Source organism: Pinus tabuliformis, chromosome 2_2 (assembly GCF_031772625.1).
Source record: "Pinus tabuliformis cultivar Carrire ecotype Pingquan chromosome 2_2, CPIR1, whole genome shotgun sequence".
NCBI lineage: Eukaryota > Viridiplantae > Streptophyta > Pinopsida > Pinales > Pinaceae > Pinus > Pinus tabuliformis.
Window position 1 is genome coordinate 699,114,263 of NC_142300.1, and position 22,009 is coordinate 699,136,271.

General features: G+C 39.8%; 2 protein-coding genes and 1 pseudogene across 2 annotated transcripts; 2 read left to right on the plus strand and 1 right to left on the minus strand.

Annotated features, from left to right (window-relative positions):
- The first annotated feature begins 5,007 nt into the window (after positions 1 to 5,007).
- On the plus strand, positions 5,008 to 6,608 carry LOC149194594 (auxin-induced protein 5NG4-like). Its single transcript, XM_089407732.1, has 3 exons — positions 5,008 to 5,436; positions 5,550 to 5,711; positions 5,823 to 6,608. The coding sequence occupies exons 1-3, from the start codon at positions 5,410 to 5,412 to the stop codon at positions 6,012 to 6,014; spliced, it is 381 nt and encodes a 126-aa protein (XP_089263858.1). The 5' UTR covers positions 5,008 to 5,409; the 3' UTR covers positions 6,015 to 6,608.
- A 7,196-nt stretch (positions 6,609 to 13,804) lies between these two features.
- LOC149194595 (octanoyltransferase LIP2, mitochondrial-like) lies at positions 13,805 to 17,653 on the minus strand. The gene is made up of 2 exons (XM_089405119.1): positions 16,742 to 17,653; positions 13,805 to 14,609 (listed from the first exon to the last, which is right to left on the minus strand). The coding sequence occupies exon 2, from the start codon at positions 14,550 to 14,552 to the stop codon at positions 13,845 to 13,847; it is 708 nt and encodes a 235-aa protein (XP_089261245.1). The 5' UTR covers positions 14,553 to 14,609; positions 16,742 to 17,653; the 3' UTR covers positions 13,805 to 13,844.
- Positions 17,654 to 18,653: 1,000 nt separating this feature from the next.
- Positions 18,654 to 20,626, plus strand: LOC149194596 (arabinogalactan O-methyltransferase 1 pseudogene; annotated as a pseudogene).
- Positions 20,627 to 22,009: the final 1,383 nt, after the last annotated feature.

Here is a 22,009-nt window from a genome sequence, read left to right on the forward strand (position 1 = left end):
TGAATGTTTGAGTAATGGAAAATCAATGTAACTTGGGGTTAATTTCTCTGTTCAACAGTTAGAATAGAATTCTAACACTAACGTGTGATTTCTAATTAAATAAATGTATATATGATTGGGGAAAATAAGAAATTCAAATAGTTCCTATATGAAATAGGAAATTCACATTCCATTATAATCTAGCAAGCAAAAGAAAAGGCTATACAATTTCAGGTAAGTGACACGAGTGGGTGACACAACTATAGTATGTAAGGCTTAAGCAGATCTACCATTTCCAATTTCCACTCTTTGAGGAAGTTGCTTCTTCTTCTTCTTTCTTCATTGATTCTTCTTTTTGGCGTGACCTTTGCATAAACTGTTTCACCAAAACATTACGAATAGGAAAGGCATGAGATTGCAGTCAAACTTTCTCAAACAGTAAAATTCCAACATAGTACAGTAACACCTCCTTCACAATCAACACCGTAAGGTGGAAGACAGAAGTTTCTCATAATGGGAAAAACACTTCCACACTTTAGGATCCTTCCCGGTTAGTCTCTGAAAGTGGGAAAAAGACATCCACACTTTAGGATCCTTCCCAATTCTCTGAAAGTGGTCCCCAGATGTATGGACAATGTGCAAACATAGCATGATTCAAAAAAATTGAAAATATGTCAAATGGTCTATCTTTACCTGTCTCATGGTCTATACATACTAAAAAAGTCAAAGCAATTAAAATTTCAAGAAACAATCTGCCTCCATTAGAAAAAACAGTTAGAAGGAAAAAAAAAACCCTGTGATGCTGCATTGTTACACTTTCACGAAGTCAGAGCAATTAAAAGTTCAAGAAAAACCCTCTGTGATCTTGCATTGCTACACCTTCATATACAGGAAAAAAGAAATAATGTTCCAATGACATGGATTACTTATCAAACACCTCCTTGGTTTGGTGTTTTGGTTAAAGATCCGCATCCATGGGTAAAAATTTATGAGTTCCAATCCCCTCGGTGGTGTTGCATCATTACATCTACATGTACAGGAAAAAAGAAAATGGGGTTCTAATGATTTCAAACACCTTAGTTTGATGTTATGGATCCATATCCACAGGTAAAAGGTTCTGAATTCAGGAGTAATATAAGCCAATCCAATCAGTAAAAAGAGGATTGAAAGAGAAGGGACTTCCACTCTTTGAGGAAGTTGCTTCTTCTTCCTCTTTCTTCACTGATTATTCTTTTTGGCGTGACCTTTGCATAAACTGTTTCATCAAAACATTACGAATAGGAAAGGCATGAGATTGCAATCAAACTTTCTCAAACAGTAAAATTCCAACATAGTACAGTAACACCTCCTTCACAATCAACACCGTAAGGTGGAAGATAGAAGTTTCTCATAATGGGAAAAACACTTCCACACTTTAGGATCCTTCCCAGTTAGTCTCTGAAAGTGGGAAAAAGACATCCACACTTTAGGATCCTTCCCAATTCTCTGAAAGTGGTCCCCAGATGTATGGACAATGTGCAAACATAGCATGATTCAAAAACATTGAAAATATGTCAAATGGTCCATTTTTACCTGTCTCATGGTCTATACATACTAAAAAAGTCAAAGCAATTAAAAGTTCAAGAAACAATCTGCCTCCATTAGAAAAAACAGTTAGAAAGAAAAAAAAAACCCTGTGATGCTGCATTGTTACACTTTCACGAAGTCAGAGCAATTAAAAGTTCAAGAAAAATCCTCTGTGTTCCTGCATTGCTACACCTTCATATACAGGAAAAAAGAAATAATGTTCGAATGACATGGGTTACTTGTCAAACACCTCCTTGGTTTGGTGTTTTGGTTAAGGATCCGTATCCATGGGTAAAAAGTTCCGAGTTCCAATCCCCTTTGTGGTGCTGCATCATTACATCTACATGTACAGGAAAAAAGAAAATGGGGTTCTAGTGATGTCAAACACCTTAGTTTGATGTTATGGATCCGTATCCATGGGTAAAAAGTTCCGAGTTCCAATCCCCTTTGTGGTGCTGCATCATTACATCTACATGTACAGGAAAAAAGAAAATGGGGTTCTAGTGATGTCAAACACCTTAGTTTGATGTTATGGATCCATATCCACAGGTAAAAGGTTCTAAATTCAGGAGTAATATAAGCCAATCCAATCAGTAGAAAGAGGATTGAAAAAGAAGGGATATCCAAAGGTAAAAGGTTCTGAATTCAGAAGTAATATACGCCAATCCAAACAATAGAAAAAGGATTGAAAAAGAAGGGATTGATCTAGAAGCCTGAAAAGGCTTCACATAATGGTTGTTATTTGACACAATCTCAGCCCTCTCCTTAAACAACCCCCACATCCGAATAGAGGATTACAACCACAGTGCAATTCCTTAACACCTGGACATCAATGTGTCAACTACAAAAGGAATGTTTCTGAGTGAGTGATCAAGAGGTAAAGGAAACAGTCTTTGGCTGGTTTGCTCAGTGTCCAAGTCGGCACAACAAAGAAAGAATCATATTAATCTCCACTGTTGAACAATGTCTCAAAGGAATTTCTAAGAATTCTCCAATCTAAAAACAAATAAGTGTGAGAAAAGCTAACAGTGTTATAGAACAGACATATATGAGATTCCCTTTTAACTGTGAGTAAAACTGCTGCAAGACGCAAATATCAACCTTACTCATCAATCACATAGGACATTCTCAATGCTGCAACCTAGCAAAATTGCAAACAAGTTGAACGTCAGAATGTGGTCTAGCAGCAAGTTTAAGCGGTTGGAGAAGTGATGACCCAAATTTAAATCCGGGCAGCACATTCTCCGTGTTGGCACTGTTGTTTATGCATATAAGAAGCTAGATGCAAGTCCTCGAGGACTTTGATAGAACAGACAATTCTCAGTTGCAGCTCCTAGACAAAGGTAGCACTGATTGTAAAGCAGATGTTGCATGGAGATTCATACTCTCTTCCGTCCAAAAATCGGGACATTTGATGTTAAATGCCCAAAAAATATCAGCAAACAGTTTTTCAAACACCGTAGGCACACAGATTGTCAGATTGAGAAATTTTCCCCTGTTCCTATAGTCTGATTCTTCTAAGTTTTGGTCAATTTTGCTCAAAATTCGGTAGATATTTGTTACAATTACATATTTGAGTTGTGTAACCTGCATAATGCAGGTGTTCCAAGATTGTCTCAAGTGTTCAATCCATTTATGGAATCAATAATATATTTCAAACAACCGAAGATGGCAATCTCACTCACAATTGTATCGCTAGAGTCCAGCCATAAAAGCTAAAATATTTGATGCTTTCATTTGGAGTTGATTACATCAATTAGATTTATTATGACCAGAATCTAATGTGAGTTATCATTTTGGGATTCAACTGCGTTAAGTAAGTCATTCACGTATGACCATTTCCATGAGAGGTATTCGTAACCATTGTTTTAAGAAACGGCCGTTTCGAAACCGAAACGGCCTGGTTGATCCGAGTTATTGGCCCAAGTTATGACCCGGCCATGGAAACGGTTCAGTTGGCCGAGTCACCCATGACTCGGCCGAGTCATAGTCATTGAATGACTCGGCCGAGTCATTGAATGACTCGGTCGAGTCATGGGTGACTCGGCCAACTCGCCCGTTTCCGTTATGACTCGGCCGAGTCACAAAAAAACGCCAGCATCACATCAAACTGTGATTTAATTACTTTCCTTGGGAAAAAAATGTATGTATTCAGTCTTGAGTCTATGAACTAATAAAATTCACTTATCTGTCTTTCCCGAACTTAATAGCGAATTTTATTATGCTTTTTTGCACTAGTGAACTCTTCAATTTTCATTGCCCCCGGAGGTGACATAGTATTAAACTATGAAACAGGCTACAGAATTGTATGCATCCAGTTTTGCACATTGACCCAAATGGTTACCACAGCTGTAAATATCCAGTTCCGTGAGTTCATAATTTTGTGTCAGAAGCTGTAGGGATTGAATAAACTAGTATCAATTTTGATCATATAATTTAGGGTATCAAATCTTTTATTTATCTAGTTTATAATGTGTGAGTGATCTTAGTTTGGTATTACAACCGCTTAAATCCGGTATTGTTATGAATATAGATCAATTTTTAAAATTTTTGGTATCAAAGCATTGTGCATATCCAGAGCATTAATGCCTAGAGAACAAGAGGCATGAGAGCTTTGAAAAATCGGATAGTGATAACAATATAGTTCATTTATTACTAGTTTGCTTATTCAGACTATTGATACCTAGGTCCTGAAGATTGAACATAATGTTTGGTATCTTTAAAATTATGTTTAAAATCTTTAAAATTATGTTTTTTTATAAAAAAAAAAATATATTTAATGTATTTTTTACAATGACCGAGTCATTGAAAGCGAGCCGGCCGAGTCATTACCGTTTCGGAGTCGAAGTCGGAGTCGATCCTCGGCCGAGTCGAAGTCGGAGTCGGAGTCTTAAAACATTGGTCGTAACTGACTAATTTCTCATGATTTTTGAATAGTTCACTTAGCACTCATTGCATCGGGTGATGCTCACAGGGGTGAAGAAGTGGGATTGAAACTAGTGAAATGAATCACATAGCATCAATCATCACTTCCAGGGCTTGCACCCGGTAACCAAGACTTCCCAGGAGGTCACCCATCCCAGAACTCCCTGGCTCAAGCGCGCTTAACTGTGGAGTTTTCCCCACAATCAAGCCCACTTAGCTTGCTACCCCATTTGCAAAACCTTAGCAAGTATTGTGTCTCATGAACCATTCAAGTAGAGATCCCTTGACTCTTTTTTAATTTAAGTATGGGGGTTTACGCAGTGCATTATATTAGATATCATTTTGGGATTCAACTGCATTAAGTAAGTCATTCACGTATGACCATTTCCATGAGAGCTAGTCGTAACTGACTAATTTCTCATGATTTTTGAATAGTTCACTTAGCACTCATTGCATCGGGTGATGCTCACAGGGGTGAAGAAGTGGGATTGAAACTAGTGAAATGAATCACATAGCATCAATCATCACTTCCGGGGCTTGCACCCAGTAACCAGGAGTTCCCAGGAGGTCACCCATCCCATGGTCATACGTGAATGACTTACTTAACGCAGTTGAATCCCAAAATGATATCTAATATAATGCACTGCGTAAACCCCCATACTTAAAATCTAATGTGAGTGTCAAATGTGTAGGATGGAGAAAGTAGACGTTATGTGTATTCACAGCAGAGCCAAAATTCTGGGAACTGTAATTTGTGTGGGTGGAGCAATGGCTATGAGTTTCCTTCAAAGTCCTACTCTAGCCCAACTCTGGCCTCTGTGGGGATAATCAACATCAGTTTCCAACACTAATATAGTACACCTACTGGAAACCATTCTACACGAGGAAGATTCACGCAACCAGATTAGAGGGTGTATTTACCTTATCTCAGCAGTGATAATGTTATCCACTACCATGATATTGCAGGTCTCCCTACCACCTTGCATATTAAATTGATACCTAATTATAACCCTTTTCTGTATTTAGAAGTTTCAGAGCTCCCCACCCAATCAAATGTATGATTATAATTTCATGTGCAGGTTGAGACATTGAAGAAGTTTCCAGCCACACTATCCCTTACATCAATTACTGCCATTCTAGGCTCCATCCAAAATGCTCTCCTAATAGCCATTCTTGACAGAGGCATCATTCCAACATCATGGATACTGGATAGGGCTGGGATTTTGACTGTGGTCGCTGCAGTAAGTCTACATACATGAATGATGTTCTTCCTCAATTTTCCCAGCCATGAATAACTTAAATTTTTGTTAGGTGGTTAAGCTGATTTGTGGAAGATTAATTCAATTTGGCAGGGAATCATATTCAATGCAATGGCATTTCCATTACAGTTATGGTGTTTGCAGAAACGAGGGCCAGTATTCATTACAGTATTCAGCCCAGTGTCTACCGTGTGCTCAGCAATTTTATCATCTATAGTTCCGGGAGACACGCTGCGTTCGGGAAGGTGTTTGTCATTCTGCCTACAGATTTACAAAATTAATTAACTGAAATGCTTGATTTTCCTGCACTAGAACAGTTTGATGGGCGTGATTCTTATATTCATTGGTCTCTACCTTTTTCTGTGGGGCAAAAGCCAAGACGATGCTACCCAGATCAAAATATCTTCTGACGAAGAAGCAGATATAGCCATAGCAACAGAAGGAGAAAAAAATCAGCACCCACCTCCTGCTTCTGAAGTAGTGGATGTTAAAACACCTTTACTACACTAACATTCTTGACATTTTGTTGAAAAATTGCAATGTTTGTAATAAACACTTAGTCATTAACACAGTAGAACTGCTTCTGAAGTAGTGGATGTGAAAACACCTTTACTACACTAACATTCTTGACATTTTGTTGAAAAATTGCAATGTTTGTAATAAACATTTAGTCATTAACACAGTAGAATCGCTGAGAATTCCAACACTATAACACTATTGTGTATTATTCTCGGTTGTTCAATGCTAACAAGATTCATAGGTAATGTGGTTACCTGACAAATTAGACAAAAATTTATTGCACAGTTTGAAAAAAACCAGTACATATAAACTATGAAAATGTACATTCTAAAATCTTCTTGAATCCTTACATTATCATTTGTATGATGTATAGTCAGTGCTCACAACTCACCAGCTGCTGGTAAGTGGGAATTTGTAAAGCATTAACTACATTCTGAAATCTTTATAATATTATCATTTGAATCATTTCTGATGAATGCTGCTCACCACTTTATCAGGGTTCTACATGGATTAATTTCGATAAAGAGTTGGTTGCACTGATTTTGAATGGCGCCAGCAGGATCCTTTTCCATGAGCTGTATCCTCAAAATTTCGATTAATTTGATCTTTCACACAAAAGGTATGAATAAAATAGCGTGTTCTAAGAAACATCCGACAAAATAGTTCACCTGAAGGTGCTTGGCTCTACCGTAAGGGGTGTCTCCAATCGGGACCTTGTACAGAGCATGAAAAGGATCAGTTTTCTCCTGTGTTTTCAGGAAGCCGATTGGCTTTGCCTGAGCAGAAGCAGGGAACGCGTTGTCCTGCTCATAGCACCGGCTAACGCGAGGGTTTCTGGAAGAAAACGGAGAAGACTCGGCTTCGATTGTCATTTCCTTTGGTTTTACAGTCTATTTCACCGAAATGTGCAAAAAGGTTCCTGTGCCAGGAGTTCTATGCACAGTAAACGCCTATTTGCCTAAACAATTTTAGCATCAGTAGTCGGCCATTAGAAATCAAACACCTTATGCTCTACTTTTCTAGACTAGAGAACATAAATTCTGAACTAAAATTCACGAAACTGTCTGAAATCTGTAACACCAAATAATATGAACTTAAACGCGTTCAGATTAGGGCATTTAAGGAATCTCCTAGAGTCTTCAGCTCAGAAAAATTCAGTGGATAAGCACAAATTTCGAAAAATACCTGTGGTCATTCGGATCCGAATTAAATTGAGACCTTTTGGAAATCTAGACCAGTGCGCGAACCATTTCAGCAACTAATTTTCAGAGACAGATTCAGCGACAAATTTGTAACCATTAGACCAGTCCACAAACCGTTTCAGCTTCTAATCTAACGGCTGAAACCTTTGCAATCGTCTAACATATAATCCTATGGCGTATAAAGATGACAGGTAGGCAGAGAGGGGAGTTGATTTCAGAGGGAAACGCCTTACGGCATAACTAGTAATCGATGTTTTTGCTTGCTATTTGCCAGCAAGTTTTGGGACAATGATCCATTCATTTCTTTGTTTGGAGAAAAGTTAACTAGTAATCAATGTTTTTGCTTGCTATTTGGCAGCAAGTTTTGGGACAATGATCCATACATTTCTTTGTTTGGAGAAAAGTTAACTAGTAATCGATGTTTTTGCTTGCTATTTGCCAGCAAGTTTTGGGACAATGATCCATACATTTCTTTGTTTGGAGAAAATTTGAAAGAAATATTGTTCTGATCTTCTGCGAAAATTTGAAAGAAATATTATTCTGATCTTCTGACATGGCTTTCACCAATCACTTTTAACTCTCTGAATTTTGGAAGTTTTCAACATCAGCATAAATGTATCTTAACCCTAAATTAAGTAAGCACCAATAGGAATTAAAAATTGAAGGTGTAAACAATGAGATTGCAATGCTTTTATGATATTTTGAGACAAGTAACATATGAAGGTTAAGATAGATTTAAGTTTATCCAACTTGTTCAGCTTTGTGCATGAATCTTTATCTAAAAGTTCCACAACGATAGGACCCATCTTTTCTGGGGGATCCATTTGTTACAAGTCCTGTCGGGGTTCCCCTAAATATCACAATCTTGGTTAATATATAGACTGTTGCAAGGAATACTGAGATGTATTTTTTGTAAATTACTTCCTTTCAATGATGAATCCACTTTTATTTTCCAGTTAAATGCTTGACTCTGTTTTAGCCTAAATTATATCAAACCAGCAAGGAGAATATGGACTTCACTTGACGTTGGCACTGAAATCTGTCAGTGACAAGGATGAAATTGCAGAGATGAGTGTTAGTGACTTTGATGTCGTTGTTTCAGTCGCAGACAATGCATAAGCAGTTAATTTCATAAAGTATTATGCAGTGACAAATGCATGAAGAAGCCAGAATAAGCTGAGCCTTTCCTTTATCATTCATTCTCACATTTTAGTAGCTTTCACATTCCTGCCAAAGGGCAAGGGAAATCTTTCCGGCAGTTTCCCATCTTATTGTTGGTATCAACAAGAGATTTATTAGATTGAGATAATGGTTCAGAAAGTATTTGCAACCTTAAGAAATTTGTATATTACTGCTCTTGATAGCAAATCCAAAAGAAAAATAATACGACTACATAAAGGAGAAAATCATTGCCAACCATTTTATTTCTCTGTAGTTTGAGCTGTCTAGTTATGATTACATTAGACATGGTCATTTCACACTGCCTGTTATTAGGAGGCATTTTCAATGGAATATGGGCAATTAAGAGTAGAGTTTTGTACTACAATAATGGGTAAAGAAGTCAACTAATTCTGACTAATAATGGTGCGTCCTTCTTCTAAGGATGACTACTCCAGGCCTGCTCCTTACTAAATTCAGATTTGCTAGTTAGCTTTTTGGCTTATCGATTATTGGAATTTTATAAACAGAAGACATACTCTAATTTGACAAGCAATCGAACATTCTGGTGTAAACTATAGGAATTTTTTGTTCAAAAGATGCCTAGCCTGTAGATGTTAGAACTTGCCTGTAAATGAAATGAAGATCCAGCTTGACTTTCAATAAGGCTATCCGCTATCCGCTAGAGAAAGGTGCGCTATTTACGAGGGTCGGATAGAGAGAAAGCCTCGCCCTGCAACGATTCCATGATTTCAAACACCGAGTAAATTGCAAGAAGCTTTTCCTAAAACAACGTCTAGCTAAGGACAGTATGAAGAGGAGCCTCATCGTCCTGTTGCAATTCGTCTCCATGTTTGCAGAAGATAGGACTGAGCGCCGCGGAGAGATGTCCGTATGGCCGCGTGGTAAAGGCTCCTTCAATTCGACTGTCTTGCAGCCGCATTCTTCATCTGCTGTCAAAATCTCGGGGCAGCGATAACTTGGAGCGTCTGGAACGCCCATTTTAATTGTCATAACTGGAAGAATTCAGGAATACCCATTATGAGACGCTTTTGGTCATTAGCCCTTCGACCATGGTGCTCTCCTCCTCCTTCTCCTCTGATCCAGCAATGGAGTTCCCTTCAATTTCCCCTGTAGGGAAGAATGGAAAATGAGAATTGGCCGTTCCCTTCCTGGTTAAGCTAAAGGTCGAATAATGGAAATGAGAATGGGGAAGAATGGAAAATGAGAATTGGCCGTTCCCTTCATGGTTAAGCTAAAGGTCGAATAATGGAAAATGAGAATGGACCAGTGCGCAAACCGTTTCAGCTTCTAATCTAACTGCTGAAACCTTTGCAATCGTCTAACATATAATCCTATGGTGTATGAAGAGAGGGGAGTTGATTTCAAAAGGAAACGCCTTACAGCGTAAATATGCAAGGCAGTTCTAGACACAATACACCCGTGATACTTTACTTCCTTTGGAACTGCTCATGAGTCAGAAGATCATATTATGGAATCTGTCAATTGTAACCCACTCATACAAACAGTTTACAAAAGAGACTGCAATTTCAGAGACATGCAGAGAGCATTTGGAAAACTAGGTGCAGAGAATATATGAGATGACTCCTTAGCTCTGCATGCTCAAGCATTTGATAAACCACACACTCAAACTTCTGCAGTTTTACTGCTGCTCATTACTCTTCTGCCAAACTCTGCTTTGCATCAACACCTAATCAAAACTAAGTCACAAAATAGATAAGATTAAAAAACAATTACATATATAAACTTACAATAACATTAAAGAAAGTAACTATAGGGCCTTCCCGATGCCCAAACTGCAATGCCAATAATGAAACCATTAGTCATCTCATGGAAGACTGCCCACTCGCAAAACAAATTTGGAAGAAAGTTGAAAACTGTAATATGAGAGCAATACCCAGACAGATGGATGTTACGGAAAACATAAGAAACTGGGTCAAAAATCCATTTAAGAGTCAAGTTCTAAACTCACTATGGAATATCATTCCCGGCTTCCTGTACTGGACTCTGTGGAAAGAGCGTAACCATCGGATCTTCAACAATACATACCGTTCCATGGACGATCTTTGGCTCATTCTCAAGCAAAATATCCAAGAAACCCTGGCCATCCGAATCTGGAATGACACAGACTGGCCGGATCTTCCTCAAGAATGCAGCATAATGAAGGCATGGGATCTAGATCTCAAGCCCCTGGTCAAAGCAAAAACTGCTCCCAGCTCCATATCGGCTTCTCCTTCATCATGGTCCCCTCCAGCCTTAAATGCCTACAAGATCAACTTCGATGGAGCAGCCAAAGGCAATCCTGGCCCTGCAGGTTTCGGAGGAGTCATAAGAAATCACTCAGGAGAGGTGAAACTCTTATACTATGGCTCTCTAGGCAAAAATACCAATAACGTGGCCGAGCTGGAAGGACTTTGGAAAGGAATATGTTTGGCAGCGCAATATAACCTCTCTCCCCTTGAAGTTGAAGGGGACTCGCTCATACTAATAGAGGCAGCCAAACGAATACAAGCAGGGGCCAGAGCAGTCAAAATTGCAAAAAGTTGGAGGCTGCTAAGCCGTATGGAATCTTTGGAGGAACAGCTTCTCACTCCCCACAACATAACCTTCAAGCATGTCAGAAGATCAGCAAACCAGGTAGCAGATCGATTGGCTAATCAAGGAGCGACTCAGTCGACATCGTATTTCTCGGGGGCCATGGATTTGGTAGAAGATGAACAACTTAAGAAAGATTGCATCTCTCTGGTGCAAAAAGATCTCCTTCTCCCGGATGCGGGTGACATCACCGCCCATGCCGCGTGTTAGAGCAGTAATGAGGCATGTGGCTTGTCACATGGGCCTCTGTCAGCCCGGACAAGCCACGCCAAGCCAAGGAGCAGGTTCCTTAAATTCGCCGGAAGGCGAGGCAATCAGTTATTTCGCAATGCATTGCGAGGAGAGGAATGCAGTTAGGCTGTCTAGTCTGGAGCAGAGGAACGATGGGGGAATGTACAGGAGGTTGCAGGTGCCATTCAATGCGCTGCAACATTCGAGGAGCATGGAAGCTATTAAGGTTGCCTCCTTGACCTCTCTGCCGCAAACCAGGCCGTTTGAGTGGGTTATTGCTTGGAACAAGGTTTCTGGAGGCACTGTAGGTGAGGGAAGCTACAGCCAAATGCCAAGGGAGAGGCTCAGGATGAGCAGTCGCAGGGGAATGGCTAGAGGGCATTCTGCCTCTCAGAGGCCTGAGATTTCTCCATCGTCCTCAGTTGAATTTACCTCTGAGCAATACAGGCCTCCAGGCCGCAATGCCAGAGGCAATTGGGGCAATCCGGAGTGTGGTCACTCGGAACATCCGGCCATTCGTTATAGAATTCCCTGTGCTTTTGCTGATAACACTCTGATAGTGTCGGTCACTGTGGAGCATTGTAGCAGTGCTCGTGGGCGTTTGGATACGGTGACTGTCCCGCGGGTCGACATGGAGACTCCCACTGTAGACTTCACGCGTCCGGTTCAGACGGATGAAGCAGGCCCCAGCGAACCTGTTCAGAGAAGCTCGCGTCAGGGTAAGGAACCTGCTCAAGGGAGCTCGAGCCAGGGTAAGGATGCGGCGGAAAAGCTCAAGGGTCCAGCATCTGATGAACCTCACACCACGGATGACGATTAACTCAGCAGTCGCCAAGTCTGGGCAGCAAGGAATGAATTTCTCTGACCTTTTCATTTTCATAATTTTGTATATCGATTATGGAGTTCATGTCTGTAATTTCGGTCCATATCACCATAGTTTCAGCCCACGCGTCGTTCAACATGTTCATCATGTCGTTTTCCATCCACAGCGTGTCGATTTGTGCTCACTTTGTCCAGTAATGCATCCATCGTGTCAGTTTGGATACTCACCGTGTCATGTAATGAATCCACCGTGTCAATTACCGTATGTTACGTGTCGTTCTGCTATGCAAGGTAGCAATGACTGATATCTTCTCTGAAGGTACAGGGCTATGGCCCAGATGTAATTTTTGTAATATTTTTGACTTTTTGTAATATAAATAGCTCAGTGTTATCGAGAAAAAAAAAAACATTAAAGAAAGTAACAAATTTGATACTAATAAACCAATGGCAAATGAACATGTTAAAAAAATTTAAAATTAAAATTAAATTTCTAATCAAAGGTGTTTACCATCGTACACAATGAAGTCGTAAGTGGGTCTGCCAATCCTGGATGTACTTTAGCTGACTAAACAACAATTTCAAAAGAATTTGGTGTAGCTTTTGTTTTCCAGAGTATGTATCATTATAGATTTTTGTCCTTATAACCTGCACATCTTGTCTGACCAATCATAAACAGCAACATACTGTGTGTCGTACCAACACTAATATTTCAGTTCACCAATAAGTTAATAAGGATTTGTGATAAATAAAAATATGCAAGGCAGTTCTAGACACAATACACCCGTGATACTTTACTTCCTTTGGAACTGCGCATAAGTCACATTTCTTTTGGAACTGCTCATGAGTCACTTGATGATTGACATGCATTACAGCCACGCACAATTGCTAATTTGCATTGCTCCAGCTATGCACAATGGATAATTTACGTCAACCTGTTCTTCAAATGAGACGTATAATTTTTTACGTTAACTTGATCTTCAAATGAGATGTACTATAATCTATAGTAAAAGTCAAAAGTGATTGAAAATGCTTGCCTATAAATTAAGAGACAAAGAAGGAATATAGAAAGGAGAGTGAAAAGATAGAAAACATGCATACAAATTTCCGTAAAACATTAAACTCCAGTATTAACAAAGAAATCGCTTGTCCAGACTCCAAATTACACCTGAAACTTAAGAACCATTTCAATGTCAGTTTAGAATGGACTTCTGGATGAAGCTTATGATTTTAAATTGGTTTGCCCGAATTTTGACCCAACTTATAGTAACATGGAGCATATACAATCGAGCACTAGATAGTTGGATCCAATCAGAGCATAACTGATTACATTTGAAGTTTAGCTCAAGTCTCATATCTCAATATCCCTCAATATCCCTCCATAGGAACACAGAAATATGTCCAGAACAGTATGTGGCTGACAGATGGACCAGACTTTACACTAGAGAGTAAAATAAACGGATAGAGCTACAAAAAATATCTTTAAGTGAAATTCAACAATAACTTCCCATAAGTAAATTAGCAACAAAGAAATTAAAATGGCATGAAATATAAATGTAGGCTATGTTCATTATTTAACATCTTCAACATCCCGTGATAGAAAGTTAGTCTCTTTATATGTAACATCCTGAATGCCAAAGACATCGATGAAGCAGTCAACAAGGGAATCTATAATCACATTCTCTTCTGGAAGTGTCATCTGAGATTCTTTTCTAAGAGATGTTACTTCTTTGTCAGGGATTCCACAAGGTACAATATGAGAGAAAAAAGTCAAATCTGGATCAATATTGAATGCCAGACCATGAGATGTTATTCCTGATGATATCCTTACACCAATAGCCCCTATCTTTCTGTTTGAGACCCAAACTCCAGTTTGTCCTTTCACGCCACGCTGAGCTTGAATCCCATACACAGCAGCTAATTTGATCATAGTGTCCTCTAAATTTTCCACATACCTCCTAGCACCAAGTCCAGATTCTCTAAGAGAAATGATAGGATACAAAATCGCTTGATGTGGTCCATGAAATGTCACATCTCCTCCCCTTTCAGTATAATGTAACTCAGCACCCATGTTTTCAAGACCAGTTTGAGAAACTAGCAAATTATGATCGGTCCTCCGCTTTCCAAGTGTGTAAGTGGGCGGATGCTGCAAACATAAAAGTGTATCTGGAATTATTCTCATCTGTCTCTTCTTAACTAGTTCTTCTTGGAGTTTTAGTGCATTTAAATATTTAACTATGCCCATTTTCCAGACTTCCAGGCCCCCTCTTAGTTTCATAGCTCCTCTTTTTATCCTTTTATCTTACTCTAAGCAGGTAAAACATTTATTTATGCCCTGCAAGAAAGACAACAGACATAGAATTATGCAAGTTAAGCATTCCAATCTTTGCTAAAGATGTAAGGAATCGTATAATGCAATCAAAACATCAACTATCCAAAAGCAAAACAAATATGAAGCACTACCACGCAGAATAAGACCATAGATACAGAATTATGCAAGTTAATCATTCCAATCGTTACTAAAGCTGTAACAAATTGTATAGTGTGATCAATACATCAACTATCCAAAAAGCAAAACAACTATAATGCAATCAATATATCAACTATCCAAAAGCAAAACAAATATGAAGCAATATTATCCACAATTCTATTGAGCTTATGTGGTTAAATTTTCTCTTGAGGCCACGTGCTAATGTATTGATGGCTTCATTGAGCCTGCACATGGGTAACTAACCCAATTATTGTAATTCTTTTGGCTATCTAGGCTAAGGTTGACCTAATCAAGCTCTTGGAGCTAGTACAAGGGCTATGGGGGAATGCCACCCCCCAAATCCGCTCGGGAGCGGATCCGGAAAGACCTCGGGAGTGCGCTCCCTAAAAAAAATTCTACTCCTTGGTTTTTCGAGAGCGGTTTTTTAAGTCGGGGAGTGATCACTCCCGACAGCTCCCCGCAGCGAGAATCACACGGCCGGTTTTTTGGAGGGAGGGGAGGGACCAAAAGAAATAAAAGGCCTCCTCCCCTCCCACAATGCACCATTTGCAAGAGAGCAAGAAGGCTTTTGAAATTGTAGCTTGAGTTAAGGAAGAAGATTGAGAGGTTTGCTTAGGAGCTTGAGGAGTTTGCAAGGGAGATTGGAGCTTGGGATTGAAGGCACCATTGGAGAGCCAAAGAGGTAGGGTCTAGACTATAATTTAGCATTTGTGTTTTTTATATGTTTATTGTTGAAAGATGTTTTCTTCTCTCTTTTCCATTCTCATTGCTCCATTTTATTGCAAGCAAGAAACTATAACTCCACCAAAGTTCAAAACTTCAAACATCATGGCTATATGACCTAAGCATTCTCTTGATGTTGGTTCTTTTTTTGTTATGATGATGTTGGGGAGTAGAAGAAAGAGGAATGATGAAGAGGATGAAGTGGGTAGTAGTGGATTTGAAAACCCTAGAGAGGTGGAGTACCAAGAGGAAGAGGATAATGAGGGGAGATGATGAGTGCAAAAACCAAAGTAGACCAAACCCCCTTGCGGATATATGTTAGTAGGCTTTCAGGAGGTAAAGGGGGTAAAATCACTAACTTTACATGTCCCCATTGCAAAATCACTTACACAGGTTCATACACCCATGTCATAAAGAACCTCTATGGGAAAATGGGATGGGGTGGAAATAAACAAATAAGAACCAAAACTCGTGGAAGTGTGTCACAACAACAAAGAACCAAACGCATAAGGGAAGAAGAGAAAGCCCAATACAAATTTAAAAGATCAAAGAGTGACTTTGAATATTACACCATTAGCCCACAATCAGATAGGGTGGAACCACTAACTTTACATGCCCCCATTGCAAAATCACTTACACAGGTTCATACACCCATGTCATAAAGAACCTCGGTGGGAAAATGGCATGGGATGGAAATAAACAAATAACAACCAAAACTCGTGGAAGTGTGTCACAACAACAAAGAACCAAACGCGTAAGAGAAGAGGAGAAAGCCCAATACAAATCTAAAAGAACAAAGAGTGACTTTGAACATTAGGGTGGAACCACTAACTTTACATGCCCCCATTGCAAAATCACTTACACAGGTTCATACACCCATGTCATAAAAAACCTCTGTAGGAAAATGGCATGGGATGGAAATAAACAAATAACAACCAAAACTCGTGGAAGTGTGTCACAACAACAAAGAACCAAACACACAAGGGAAGAGGAGAAAGCCCAATACAAATCTAAAAGATCAAAGAGTGACTTTGAACATTACACCATTAGCCCATAATCACATAGACTAAGAACTCCATCAGCACCCACCCATAGTAGTGGGTATGCAGGCACAACCACAGACATCCCTTTAAGGCATAGAACCATATCAGATTTGCTTGATTTGATAAAAGGTGTAGAGATGATTTAGATGCAAAAATTTACTAGTTTCTCTATGCATGCATGTGGCATACCACTCAATGTTGTTCGCTCACCTTATTGGCATGAAATGGTTGGCGCCATCAATGATGCCCCAAAAGGATACAAGAGGCTCTGGATATGACAAGGCGTGCTCTGCGTTGAAGGTGTTACCGTTTGGAAGGAAAAACAGTCTGAAAAATTTCTTAAGCTCTCCAAATATTCCTCTAGTATTGGAGATTCTCCTGTTCCCTCCACTAACCGATTGATTTGTTCTCCTAACCCTTCCCGCAGCACAGTAAGGGAAGAACAGGTCTCCGCTCTTCGCTCTTGGGTTTCCAGCTCTTCTCTTTCTTCTGGATTGATGGCGGCAACCCCATCGATTAGTGCTCCTGATTCTCACTATCTAAATGTTGATCCCTCTGGAGTCCATTCTAGCGGAGCTCTGTCGCAATCTTCGCAGCGAATTATTCATTGCGGCGCAATTTCTGCTAGCCTTTCCTCTGGCTCGATTGTTAAAGGTTCGGATCTTTCTGATCAGTTGAACCCTCCGTGTTCCAGCTCGACCTCATCTAATGGCGTTCTTGGGAAAGATGTTCTTCCTTCGTTTAATCAGAATTTGATTGCTGATTGCTCGGAAATTGCCGCAGTTGAAGGTCTTCCCTCCCCTTCGGTCATATCAAGCAGATCGCACAGTGAGGATTCCTTTCCCTCATCCGGTTTGTGTCCTAGCGTCTCGGTCGTGGCTGATTTTCCACTCTCTGCGACGGATTCTATCTCTTCCGAACGTGGTCAGCTCCCTTTGAGGGTTTTGTCTCCCTCCAGTTCCCCAGACCCCTCCTCTTCTGGTCCAGATCCGCTCCCGGCTTTCGAAAATCCGCTGCTGAACGGTTCGACAGTCCCCAATCGTGGTGGTTATATCTACCGGGTCCTTTTCTTTTTCAAACCTTTCGTGTTATGACTCTAATATTAGTCTTAAGTCTAAAAATATAGGTATTATTATAACATCAGTAACTATAATAATAGTAATAACTTATCCCTCCTTGCCAAAAATTGATTTCTTCAAGTCACTGCTATGCCACTCTACAATCTTGACAGATGACAATCTTCAGAAGCGAGGTTTCCATGGCCCTTCAAAGTGCAGTCTTTGTAAGGTAAATCAGGGAAGTCAGGAAGTGTAACTCCTCTGATGCTTGAATGCATCTTCATATTGCAGATTTGGACCGAGCCGCTGGGAGTTCCAGCCTCATTTTGCCTTCCTCCATTCCTGATTTTTTTGCTAAATGGCTGCAAAGGTATCCTGGTCTTCCTAAAAAACAAAATTATCAGAGCTGTTTGGTCTCCTCTCCCTAAAATAATCTGTTGGCTTCAGAAACTACGTTGGCAGGTTTGGCTTGATCTTCAGAAACTACGAATAGGATGCCAAGCTTGTGGTAGTTAAAATTAAATGCCAACTAAAAGAGTGTCGAAAAAAATTATAAAGATGATTTAAATCTCAGCCAGCAAAATATAAATTGGGGCTCTTCTCTTGATTTTCAGTTACAAAAAATTTGCAAAGAATATCTCCCTCCCCAAAGAATGGCAAATAAGGATTACAGCTAAAAAAAATTCCAAAGATGGATCACAAAACATCAGAGATACTCTCTATTTTTTGATGGGCTGCAAAAGGCAATCCCGGAAGAACGGGCGCTGAAAGCGTCATATTGAATCCAGATGACATAAAGACCCACAGTTTCGCCTGGGTTTGGGCACCACTTCACCGGCCTGCATGGGATGCACTCTGACTCTGCTCAAGCATTTCTGCATGGGAAGTTCTATTTTCCATTTCAAGGGCCTGAAACGGGGAACAGGCGGGCGAATTTTTTTCTGTTGTTTCGGACATCTCAAAAGACGGATATTCCAACAGATAAATTTGAGGGGAGCGGCCGAGTACAAGTGTCAAAACTCCTCGAAATCAAATGACGTACCAGAGAGCAGTCGTTTGATGGGTGGCAGTTCCTATTTCCAATCCTATAGAAACATAAATGAGCCCTAAGTACCTGTGACAGGACATTCGTGCATCTGAAGGCATGATACATCTGCATATGAAAGCCATACATCTCCATGCATATTCCGGCTACTCGATCACCCTACCTCCGGCAAGCTCCAATATTCAATGTATCTGCGACCACTGTCAGACCTGTCCCGTCTCCTCCTGCAACCTCCGTTGGCTTCCTCGTCTACCACCGTTTTCCAAATTCCGTTTTATTTTGAATTTAGTAAAGGCGCTAAAGGCTGCACCTTTTCTTCTCCGCTTTCATCCGGTCATGGGGTTGAGCGGGACCAGCAGTGGCTTCCGGGCGAGGTTGCGAGGACGCTTGTGCACTACGTGACGAGCAGGATCCTGCGCCAGCGGAAGAAAGCTGAAATCAATCTCACCCTGGAAGTACTTTATGTGAGAAGCCCCTGCAATTTCTTCGTCTTCGGCCTCGGCTACGACAGCCCCCTTTGGAATGCCCTCAATGCCCATGGCAAAACCATTTTCCTGGAAGAGGACTCCAATTGGATACGGAAAGTCGTGGAGAGCCAACCAGGAATTGAAACTTATCACGTCCAATACCAAACGAAAATGTCCATGGCGGACGCCCTGCTGCACAACTACAGAAGAAATGGATCCTCCTACAGCCCCACCCGGGCCTTGAGGTCCTCCAAATGCGAGCTCGCTGTCACCAATTTGCCCGCGCTCATCTACGAGACGGAGTGGGATATGATCATGACCGTGGTTACTTCGATGCCGCGCCCGGGAGAATGTCTGCCATTTTCACGGCAGCCGTGATGGCCAGTAACAGGAAGAAGGAAGGATCCACAGATATTTTCCTTCATGATGTTGATAGGAGAGTGGAGCAAATGTATGCCGGGGAGTTCCTGTGCAGCAGCAATCTGGTGGGATCTTTGGGGAGGCTTTGGCATTTCAGGGTTCCCCCATTTTCCAAGATGAAGCCCACCAGCGGTAGCACTGACGGCTTCTTCTGTCCATCACCTATGAGCAATAAGGAATAATGGTTGCAGTGTTTACTCATCATCAGCGAGCTTTGTCTAATAAGGAATAATCATGCCCTTCATGTCCTCTTCAGTGAGCTTTGTCTAAATGGTAAGATCAATTACTGCTTTTCTTGGTTCACAGTTGTTTAGTGTCATTATGGTTCTGCTGAAGTATTTCATTGTAATCATTCTATAACCACAATGGTCGTTCTCGGCAATGGTAACTCAACGACGGTGCAAGGTATTCCTTCCACAAAGGTAAATATTAATTTATTTTTTTATTTGTTATCTTGTAGCTCGGCAAGGTGTTCAATATTTTTCTTGCTTTCAATGGTCTTGAGGGTGTTAGAGTTCAACTTTCCCTACATAGTTCCTCTCTGTCTTTACAGGTATTACTCTTTTAACATTTCCCAAGTTAAGTATTTCAGGTGGACGCTCTGAGATTATTTGTAATATGTCTCTTTATTTGTTTGCAGGTTTGGAAGGATTCTTGATTTTCCTTCTTATTTTCTAGTGGTCAGCTCAATCCGTCCTCTATTAATTCCAAAATGTTCCTTGTTCTAGGTTAGGAGCCTGACTTGCATGGTTTACTGGCTCTCTGCATGTAGTCTTAGGTTGATGGGCCATCAAATATATCTCCCAATTACTTAAATGGATTATGTATATTTTTGGTTGAATTTTAACAACCATACAAAAATCCCTCTTGGGGTTTCTTTTACTTTTACTCCCCTTGAATGTTTCTATCACGGTCTAAGTAATTTTTTAGGGTATTTAAATGTGGTATTGTTATAGAAGTCAACATATATTTTACTCATGTGGATTCTTAGTATTCAAGTTTTGATTAAAAAATGTATTTGCAGTAGAGGTTCTCTTTCCTGTTAGTTAAGAAACTATTTGTCTTCTTAAGGAATTATATGGACTGTCATTATCAAGTTCATATCAAGAATATTATTTATGATTCATGCATTTTGTACTCTTTCCATTTTGTATTGTTGGTAAATGGTTAAGTTGTTTTCCTTCTTAAATAGTTACCATCTTGTTCTGAGTTTGATGGGTTTCCCCTAGACTCGTTCGAGGGTAATTTTGTTCGCAGTCTTCTATCTTGGCCTTACTTGGGATTCTTTACCCATCCATGATTCTTCTCTGTGGTAACAACAATTTTTTTTGGTAACTGCATAGGACATTGTTCTCTGTCACTTAGTGTTATATGTTTATATATTGGCTACAAACATTCTCTGTTCCGTATTGTGTGTTTTGCTAGCACATATTTTATGATTTCGTTGCTTTTTTTTACCCGCAATGCGGGGTGTTGGATCTCTGAGTTTCTTTTGAAATATTCACCTGCATGTTTGTTCTTATTATTGTTATTGTTTTAATCTTCTACTTATATAGATGCTACAGAAAAAACCACATACATTTCCTCAGTTTGGTTCCAGATGACTCTGGTGTAGTTACTTATTAACGTGGAGAGGGACTATTTTCCAAGGAATCCATTGGCTCACCATCGGAAAACTAACCATCGAAACCCTCTATAATTATTTTCAACATATTTTGGAAGTCATGTATCCTGGTACATGCAAGAATTAGTTATTACGATTATTATTTTAATTTTCAGAGATTTGTCTCCCTCATATTGCATTACTTGAGTCTAAGTTCTTCTTAATACCGACTCTTTCTTTTAATATCCAGAAACTCAACCAACATAGAGAGTTAATTTTACCGAAGAGAGGAAGTATATCTCAAGTATATCTCACAAAAGAAGTCTACTCGCCAAATTTTATATGCAAATACAGAAAGGGTTTATGGCATATTCTTTACCCTTGTGAACATTTATTCTCAACAGTCAACTTGGTTTCTTTTTGTTTACCTAATAGTCATAAGAAACAATATACCAATCTGTTTAGACTTCTTTTCTTTTACAAGGAATAACACACAGATCGTCATTTGTAGATACAGCTTGAGTGGGCCGAATGGTTAAGAGCATGTGTTTCCTCCTAAGAGGTCACGGTTCAAAACCAAAGGGGGGTAGAGTATGTATGCCTTCGTAGACTTAACCAGTCAAATCGCTACTCGACAGCTTGAACAACGTCTTGTCACAAGCACTTCTTTTTCCTCTTTCCTCAGGCCACTTGTGACCTCATCCAGCGGAGAGATTTCTTTTAATCCCAGAAAAAAAATCACTGTCTAACTACCTAGAAACTAAAGATTTTTTTTTTTAAATCTTTTCCCCTATAAAATAACAACACAATGAAATAATGATAAATATACTTTGTTTTCAAGTTCACTTACCAACCTATAACAAGTTACCATGTCTTTGCATAATA

Bases quoted from the DNA above. Each gene is read 5' to 3' on its own strand.
- LOC149194595 (XM_089405119.1), bottom strand. From the start codon at position 14,552: ATGAAACTAAGAGGGGGCCTGGAAGTCTGGAAAATGGGCATAGTTAAA.
- LOC149194594 (XM_089407732.1), top strand. From the start codon at position 5,410: ATGTTATCCACTACCATGATATTGCAG. The intron at 5,437-5,549 runs GTCTCCCTACCA...TTTCATGTGCAG, and splicing joins CCACTACCATGATATTGCAG to GTTGAGACATTGAAGAAGTT. The intron at 5,712-5,822 runs GTAAGTCTACAT...TCAATTTGGCAG, and splicing joins TTTTGACTGTGGTCGCTGCA to GGAATCATATTCAATGCAAT.